Source organism: Pundamilia nyererei, unplaced genomic scaffold, assembly GCF_000239375.1.
Source record: "Pundamilia nyererei isolate P.nyererei 1_Seehausen unplaced genomic scaffold, PunNye1.0 scaffold00034, whole genome shotgun sequence".
NCBI lineage: Eukaryota > Metazoa > Chordata > Actinopteri > Cichliformes > Cichlidae > Pundamilia > Pundamilia nyererei.
In genome coordinates, this window is record NW_005187435.1 from 3285041 (window position 1) to 3294732 (window position 9692).

At 36.6% G+C, this 9692-nt stretch overlaps 1 protein-coding gene across 1 annotated transcript; it reads right to left on the reverse strand.

Moving 5' to 3' along the window:
• Positions 1-2853: 2853 nt before the first annotated feature.
• LOC102204760 (adenosine receptor A1-like) lies at positions 2854-4218 on the reverse strand. Its single transcript, XM_005729789.1, has 2 exons — positions 3861-4218; positions 2854-3729 (listed from the first exon to the last, which is right to left on the reverse strand). Exons 1-2 carry the CDS (start codon positions 4187-4189, stop codon positions 3099-3101), a joined length of 960 nt encoding a protein of 319 aa, XP_005729846.1. The 5' UTR covers positions 4190-4218; the 3' UTR covers positions 2854-3098.
• Between the last annotated feature and the right edge of the window lie 5474 nt (positions 4219-9692).

The following is a 9692-nucleotide window of genomic DNA, read 5'->3' on the forward strand; positions in this document are numbered from 1 at the left end:
CACATTTCAGTCTTTAACACTTGTCAAATATATTCCATATGTCAAGAGCCAGTAGTCAGATACAGGATATCAGTTACGCAAACACAGCAGCTCTATAATGAACTAGGCCTTGATTTTAGAGCTTAGGTTACAGTGGAATGTGGAAATGAAGCTAGAAAGTAATTCTTGGTAAATCTGCTACCATACTACATCATTCTGTGGTATCAGTGTATTTAATCGATGTGGTCTATAGTGTGTAGTCAGTCGAAAAATGAAGAAACGACACTAAAATATTTCAGCAACTGTTTTTCCAAGGTGAATACTGACATCTAAAAACGTGTGTTTTTTCTCTTTGTCTCACAGTTTGACTGACACATTTTCTACTGCTACGTGAAAAACTGTCTGTCCTTAAGGTTGAGGTAGTAGATTGAATAGTTGTGGGGTTTACGTCCTCCTTTTGAGATAACTATACAATCTACTGTCTTTCCTAAGGAAACAGGTTAATCTGCGGAGATGCCAAATCCTATATGCACGAGAAGCTCCCTGGATAAAGGAACGCATCACTTATGAAAATACAAATAATCTACCCACACCTGTTTAAAGACAACTGCAGTCCAAAGAAAGACTGTCATTTAATTATGTAATCGAACAGTAGAACCTGTCTACCCTTTCTAATTGGTGTATACTGACCAAAGCCTTGTTATTAAGGCTTTTCATTTGGGTTTGAAGTTGAGCCTAGCAAGGTGAGGTAGTAGGTTGTATAGTTTGTGGGATGGACTCAATCCTATTCAGGTGATAACTATACAGCCTATTACCTTCCTTGAGAGGTACAATAAGTGCTTGAAGGAGCCACTCTGATGCCATCTTGTGGCAAAAAGACTATTATAGCTCCACAAATGATCTTAACTTTGGGACCTGTATTGTATTTTAACCTGCATTGTTTATATCTGAGATAGTAATGACAGATTTACAGAATAAAAAACAGGCATATTTTCACTTGACAAGTTGATTTTAAATGAGCTGCAATATAATTCAATGACAAAATGTATAGCTTAAAGAACGCATTTCAATGAGCAAATGTTAGCCATCTAATTTCCAGTATGACTTCAGATTTGTAAAACAATTTCTTTGACAGAATATGTAAATCCACAAGTATTTAATATCCAGTGTCACATTAGGGAATTTGTATTACGTTGATATTAATACTGTCAGAAAGATCACAGTAAAAGTTTTACATGAACAGACTACCAAATGATATATTAGGTTTCAAAATTTTGCATTTTGCAACTTAGTGGAAGAACTATGCAACATTAGGTTAGCAGACGGGTAAACTGAAAAAGGAATTCTTGATAATATCGCAACTAACCACAAAGTAACAAAAGATACAAGACCTATACATAAAAAAGAAGAACTCGAAGCTCTGTTTCCCATGTTTGCCTTCTAAGCTATAATTTTTTCAGGTTCTTTAAAATATGTTTGCAAAGATATAAGGAAAGTTTGTATAGAATAGATCTGTACTATAGACTCAAAGAGAAGAATACTGCCAAGAATATTGATACTGCCAGTTGAGTCTGATGAGTTTTAATGTACAGTAATTTACACAGTGATACATATAAAATAATCGTACTGATTGTCTGAAGTTGTTTTCATTACATTTATTATCCAAAATCAGTATCCGGGGTCTGCATCTGAGGGCTAAGGGGAAGGTAGTCTGAGTTATGTATGTATATACCCCTCTTTTTTTTAATCCCTGTCTTTACTGGCTTGCATTTTTTTATAGAAACATGTAGATGTCAATGTAAATGCCCGCCTAAAGGAAACATTTCTAAATAAACATATCTGAAAACATTATCCAAAATCAGTTACTATAATAAAATTTATAATAAAATTAAAAGGTTGTACATTGAATTTTTTCCTTAAACCTAGCATAATCATTTCTTTATTAAGTCCTGATGGTTGAACTATATATATATATATATATATATATATAAAATGACGCATCAGTGGCTTAAGAATTTTATAAATGTTCCTCCATTTTCATTTCATTTTAATGAATTGAATATTTTACTGCCAAGCAGTGTCATTATCAAGGTCTGGAGATGTGGGTACTGAAGGTACTGAAGATGTGAGTGCTGACAGACGTAACATGATGAATTGCACACTCTAAAAAAGCTATACTCTGCACAGCAAATTGCTGCAAAACTGATTGGACAGCGCTGCTGCATACTGCAAACGCAGCCCAGGAGTTTCTGAAGGCAAAGAAATGTCATTCTTCAATTCTGAAGTCAATGATTTTTTAGTTTAATAAAAGTCAGAACTCAGGCATCAGTTACCCCTACACAATTCCATTTTATTTTACTTTAACTACCACTTCAAAGAACAGTGAATATAATTTTCGAACAGAATACACTGTCTGTTGATATTAATGGAGAGTCTTCATATCAACATATGACGAACTAGAACTTGAACAGAAACAGAGAAAGAGTGATATGAAACTTTATCTAAAAACTTAACTTTAAAAACAAGAGGAAGTTGGTCTTTTTTTCTGCACCAGTTTACACAATATAGACAGAAACATGTGCTTTACATCTGTACACACTAAGGCTATCTCTAAAACAACTATTTGCATGCCATACCCTCAGCAGTAAGCTACAGCAAATATTTAAAGCTTTGGCTAGATAGTGAAACTGCTATATTAAAAAAAATGTTTAGTCCCCTAGTTGGCCTTAATGAAGTGAACTAAAGCGGCATCATTACTAGTTTAAATGACATGGACTCCAAGGATGTAAGCTGAGATGGATTAAATTTCCACATTTAAAAGAAACTAATATTTAGTGTGCCCAGTGACAGACTGGCAACCTGTCCAGGGGGTACTGCCACCCCTTTCCCTATAACAGCTGGGATCTTGTGACCCTGAATTGGATAAGAGAATAGATGGATGGATGAAAATTTAAAACTGAATACCTAGCAAACATATGAGTATCTAAATAATATAATATTTGGTTCTAGGCCTGACACACACCAAGGTAATCATCAAGTCACTGGTTTTAATACATACATTTCAAAAGCCAATCAAATTTGATCCCTAATAAAATAGAATCAAACAAGGACATCAGCCTTCATTCATTTTGGGCCAGACTATCATTGTTACTGCTGGACTTGTCTGTTGTCTGGCTTATCTGTGATTCCTGCTTTTCTGTTCCACATGAAATGCACTCTTTCCAGATCTTTAGATATGCTCTTTTGATTTTTTGTATTTTGAATGCATAGACAACTGGGTTGACAGCTGAGTTAGCATGAGAGAGCACAATCCCAACATTAAAAGCTTGTTTTGGTACCTCACTATTTCCAAAGTGCTGAATACAGTTCATTATGTGGAGAGGGAGCCAGCACAGGGCAAACAAGGCCAGTACCAGAAACAGAGATCCCGCCAGCTGTTTCTCTTTCCTTAAGTAATTGTAAGAATTTCGGGCATGGCTCCCTGGTTTGTCTCGAAGGCTTCTTCTGATTGTGCAAAACACATAGATGTATAAAGCAGTCATTACCAACAGAGGCGTCAATGTGCAGAGAAAAAAGTTGAAATAAACCAGGTATGACATTGGGATGACATCTGTAAACTTGCAAGTTGTATAATTTAAAGTTTCATTCTCGTGCCATCCAAACATAGGAGTAAAGCTGAGAGGAATTGCAGCAAACCAACATGCTGCTACCACACAACAAGAGAGTCTGTGTGTTACAGTCCTTTTGTACCTATAAGTAAAAAAAAATTCCTATTAGTTTCAAACTAATTGTAATTATTTTTAATTACATAAAGTTTTCATAAAGTTATTAGTATGGTGAATGCTTATAAATTAAAGATCTGGTTATGCAGGCCATCCTACCTGATAGGGATACACACCCGGAGGAAACGGTCTACAGCAATAGCTGCAAGGCACAGAACTGAAACAAAAGTCAGCAGGATGACCACACAGCTGATGAAGAGACAGGTCTTGAATGAAGTCTTCACTCGTTCATCCACCACTACAGCCAATGGTATTGCCACACAACCTACTAGAAAATCAGCCACAGCCAGCGAGACAATAAGGCAGAAGGTTGTCTGCTGAATGTTTCTACTGATCCAAAGGGCCAAAATTACCAGCATGTTACCCAGACAGCAAATAACGGCAATGAGCACTTCCACCACGGTATAAATAGTGTCTTCCTCCTTCATTGTGCGTCCAGTCTGGTTGGTGTGTGCAGGTTAATGGTGCAGCTGCATTATGTGCAAAAAGACTATTATCACCACATCTCCTTCCGGTGAAACATTTGAGGAAGTTTTTTTTCTTAACTTTCAATGAAGCTTGTTTTTTTCTTGATGTTTGACCACACACTAAGGTTTGGCATGATTTTCAATATGCATGTTTTAACGAATGTCTGGTTGCACTTTAATATTTTTCTGGCCTAACAAAAAAGAAAAAGAAACCAAACTGTAGGCATGTTGCATTATGTGGTTTAGAAAAACAGTTTAAAAAAAGAACCCTCATAGTCTTTCTGCTGAGAGGAAATGAGATATATCCTGATAACAACTTGGCCAGATTATACTAAAAACATCTGCTAATAATTATTATAAGTTTACAGAAGCAGCTTTATGTTATATTAGATAAATTACAGGTTTAGCAAAATATAGCAACATAAATATTTTGTCACTCTGTTAGGGAGTCCTTGTTTTGAAAATATCATTCTAGAGCCTGAATGGGTAAGGTGACCAACCCTTAAACAGACCATAAATAAGGTTAGACAAATATGTGATTTTACAACAACTCTCCCCTAAGCTGACAGGAGAGTTGCTGACTGGTATTGGCCAATATGCTTAAAAATGTCATAATGTGAAGTATCAGTACAAATTTTTAACAGTGAAACAGATCTGTACTAAAAACAATTTATTTAAATTACAAAAATGCAGTATAAGAAACTATGTATACTGTGAGCATGCATGGTGACAGTTAAAAAAAACAAAAAAAACATTTTTGGGAAGTGAGTGATTCTCTCTCTGCTGCAGGTTATAATATAACACATAAAGCCAGAGCACTGTAAAGTGCAGAAGGGGTTCTTTAATTTACTCTAAACCGCCATAACCAGTGTACCAGTCATCTAAATGTACCATGTTCATTGCACCAGTTATTAGGGTCATGCAATATCATACTGTCCATGAAAATACCAATATAAATGTTATGTAACATGCAAGTGCCAGGTTGCTATAGCAACACCATGCCTTTGTGCTCCCTAGTAAGTGTGCACGACGAGACAAGCCTCGTCGTCAGGGCTTGTCTGAAAGTAACAGCCACAAGGGAGTCTCCAATAATGATAAAAAGTGAGCTACTTCAACAACCCTCAGTTTTATTATGTGACGTTATCATGCACCTCCTGACAAGTGACCAGTTGAATCTATTTGCAAAACTAAAGCATTAAGCATTATGTTATACTTCTATTTAAAATGTCCAGGGAAAGAACTAGACCTAGGCTACCTTTGACTCATACCATGTGTCTCTACTGTTGCACTATAATGCTGCTGCTTGCACATTGTTTCAATAAACACTACAGTAGCTAATTAAGAAACAAGGATGGAAAACATATTTCATTTACTTGTCTACAAGCTGCGAACACTGATAAAACATTGTTCAGTTTAACATGAGCATGCCAGAGAGGCTTAGACTAAATAAAAATTATCATGATTTCACATTGGAAAGACTAAATAGTTCCACAGTTTAATAATAAACGTTTAATTTTTTTTTAAAGCAAAGATTTTCAGGAGCTTAAAGATTTAATGAATCCAGAGAACTCGAAAAGCCTTAAAATCATATTGAATGGCAATCATCGACTTGTGAAGCACTGCATTAGCAACAAAAAGGATTCTGGAGAAATCAATGCATGTGCTCTGAAACAGTTCTGAACACATTTCCATTATTGTTCATTTAACATAAATAATAATGCAAGTATTTAATGGCTGAGCACAAAACTGTCAGGATCTGTGTGCAGCAAGCAGGAAAGTAGGCCCCAAATGCAGACTCGTGAAAGTGAAACTTAAGCTAAAAACCCACAGCTTTATTTTTGGCATAGGTCAAAACAAAACCTGAACTGGGGCAGCTAGAAATTGAGTTAGAAACAGAGCACACAAGCCAGAGTGAGGGTGTGAAAAATCAATGCAACAATGAATAGGAACACACGCAGACACTTCAAAATACTACTCTTCTTAATTTATTAAAATATTTAGATCCAAGTTTAATATTTAATATTACAGTTTGCCTTTTCTTAGTAGCTAAAATACTGCTTGACTGTCAATAACATTGTTTGTAATGCAATGAAGAACCAGCATATCAACCCTGAGTGATCAGTTGATCTGGGTTAAACTATACCTCAACTTTAAAAATATAAAAACAAAGCCCGCTCCAAGAAAACAATATTGTACATTCAAGGTAGGGTATAAAGCAGATTCTAGACCCATAGGCTGTCTCTTGTGTTCTGCATTAATTAGTATTTTTCAGAGTAGGAAATAAGTACAACTAGCATCTTGCTAATGCTATTAGCATAACAGTAGCTATCTTATTTTCAAAATCTGACTTTTTCCAAATATCCAAAATACATAAAATTTAAATTGGCATTCTGGTCTACATATAAATATCTAAAATGCCACAATATTTGCGAACAGTTAAGTAGTGTCACATCGAAACGTCAGGAGACGGATTAAACAAACGATATTGCTAATAGTTGCATGAAAGATTTAGGAGTCTTTCATAAATAAAAACTAACTTACCAGTTTGTGTTAGCGTGGAACAACAATCCAGAAAGCAAAATGAAATTTTCTTGAAATCAGTAACCAGATTAATCCTCCATTAATACTATTGTCATTGGTCTGTACCATTCCTTCAAGTCTCCCATTCAACCCCCCCACAGAGAAAAAATAGTGTGTATAAACAGGTTCTGCAGTGTATTTACCCTTTACAGGTTTCACTCAGGTGCAGATGTGTATCTTTGCGTGAGCACAAAGAGGATGAACAGTGCTCTGAAGAGTGAGAAACAGAAGCGACCTATGGGGACTTATGTTTTTTTTTTGGCAGCCTTTACGTAGAGCCTAAGGTGTACAATCAAACTAAGAGGTGAATAAATTATTGATCCTCCCTTTGAAACAACAGTGGCCACAGTGATAACTGGTAACATAAGTGGTAACTACAGGACTTTTAACCTCTGACCAATTATTTGGAACATCTGTTCATTTTTGTGGCCATTTTTCTAGTTCAGGGTCATGGGGGATTGAAGTCTATCCCAGCTATAAGGCAGGGTACATCCTGGGCAGGTCACCAGTCTGTCAAAGGGCTAAATGGGAACACAGACTATGAGTTGCAAACAGTGTTAGGGAGTAACAGAAGACATGTACTGGAGCTACGTATTTAAAATGCAAAATATGAGTAACTCTATTCCGTTACAGTTACCGTTTAAAAAGGTGGTATTCAGAATACAGTTACTTTGCTGAAATAAAAGGATTACACAGCAGTCTTTTCCTGTTTCATATGTTAGGCTATGCCCTCTCTATTTCTGGTAATTCCACGCTGGTGGAAACCCAAACAAAACACGCATTAAGAGGCTCTAATGCCTGGGTCTTAATCTCACGGCCCATGTCACCTCTACTTGCGGCCCGCATAATGACGTGAGGAATATTTTTTTTAATTATTGTTATTGTTCAAAAAATTATTTAATATGAAGACAATAGGCAGAGTGTTACAGGCATATCCCCAAAGAATGTAGCCTCATGGGCAGTGTAGTCCAGTTGTAAGTAAGATATTCAGACTCGACTGTATATTGTGTTTGTGTTTTTCTCTGAAACAATAAGTTCCGTTGGAGCAGCCTTTCAACCCCTCTCTCTGTCTAGTTTTCGGCTGCAAGCCCAACACAGAACCCGACATATTAGCCAGAGGTCCCTTTATATGTTTCGGAGCCGCGGACCTGTTTTATTTGAAAAGTAACCTTCCCAACACTGGTTGCAAACGCATAATCTCTGTACTAGTGTTGTGATGGTCGCGAACGAAACGGCTCTTAGAGGCCGGCTCTTTGAGGGAAGGAAGGGAGTGTTTTTCTTTCTTTCTCTCACCCTCTCACTTTTTTTTTTGCTACACGAGCCTTGTGTTTGCTGAGCAGAGGGGGGAGGGGTGGTAGTTACACTCAGGGTAGCACAGGAACAGAGCGGGAGTTAAGAGAAAGAGAGCCAGGCGCAACAACAAGAGATAACATTGTCACATTAGAAAGGTATAGTAAAGAAAATGAGTGACACTAAGAAAAGAAGCAAAATCTGGAACCATTTAAATTTTATTGACAATACAAAGGCAGAGTGTAGAGTCTGCAAGAAAAGGATATCATATAGAGCCGGCTCCACAAATAACCTGCACTGGCACCTGAAAACTGTCCACCCATCAGTGCAATGAGAAGATGAAACAGAGTCTGTTGAGTGTGATATTAATGAAGGTGCCAGTGTATCTACTGCAACTGTTGGTGCTGCTGCTGCATCTACAGCGTATTCCACCACAACCACTTAAATCAACCCAGAGCTCTATTACACAGTTTTTGCAGAAGTCTGTGACCACAGCAAGACAGAACTCAATTGATAAGGACCAGCCAAAAGTGATCGCACTTGATTTCCAACTATTTTCAGTTGTGAATGATAAAGGATTTGGAAAGTTTATTCATGCACTGAATCCTATGTGCATGGAAAGTGTTTTCCAAGCAGGAAAACACTTTCCCAAAAAAATCCCATCCCATCCCAGGCCTATATGAGAGAGAACGGGCATCTTCTTTTTGTTTTGCATATTTGAAATTCATTGTGTTGTGGTTTGCAGTGTTTTGTGTTGTTTCACTTTAAATTTGTTTAAAAGGAAAAAGATGAAAATTTAAATAGTTAAAAGTTGAATTGTAAATAGTTGGCTTTTGTATTTGATATTTTTTTTTTACATTTTATGTGGAGTGAATAAATAAATTTATTTATATAATAAATGTATGTAAATAAAAAACATATCTTTTTACATTAGTAATTTATTTTGTGCATAATTTTATATTATTGTTGATAATAAATTAATTAAAGCAACAAAACAACCTGAAGAGCCGGTTGGGAGTGGAAAGAGCCGGCTCTTTTTAGTGAGTCGAGCCAGAAGAGCTGGTTCTCTAAAAAGAGCCAGAATTCCAATCACTACTCAGCACAAAAAAGGCTGGACTGGTAATCTGGCACATATTGTCTATTTTCATTACTGACACTGGATTGCACAATCAAATCTCTTAAGGCAACCGACCGTTGACGTACCTTGCCTGTGCATTCATGCACCCTGTAGAACAGAGTTTAGTGTGGAACAAGTGGTTGGGAAAGATGGGCAAACAAAATTTTTAAAAAGTGGCGCTAAAAAGCTAAAAAAACTAAAAACAACAACAAAAAAACAAACAAAACAGATGCAGCAAACTGTATCAAATTATGCAGCAAACTGTATCAAATTAGTAACAATAGTTATCAGGCCTGCTGTCAACAGTACTATTAGCCACAACTGGTAATGAGCGCTTGCAGTCACAAGAGGCTGCTGTTGCTGGCTCTTGCTTTGGAGCAGTGTAGGAGGAGGGACAGCAGTTCTAACAACAGAGTGAAGAGATGGAGAAAGGTTGTAAGAAAATAAATGGAAGAACATAATTAGGAAGGGAGAGAT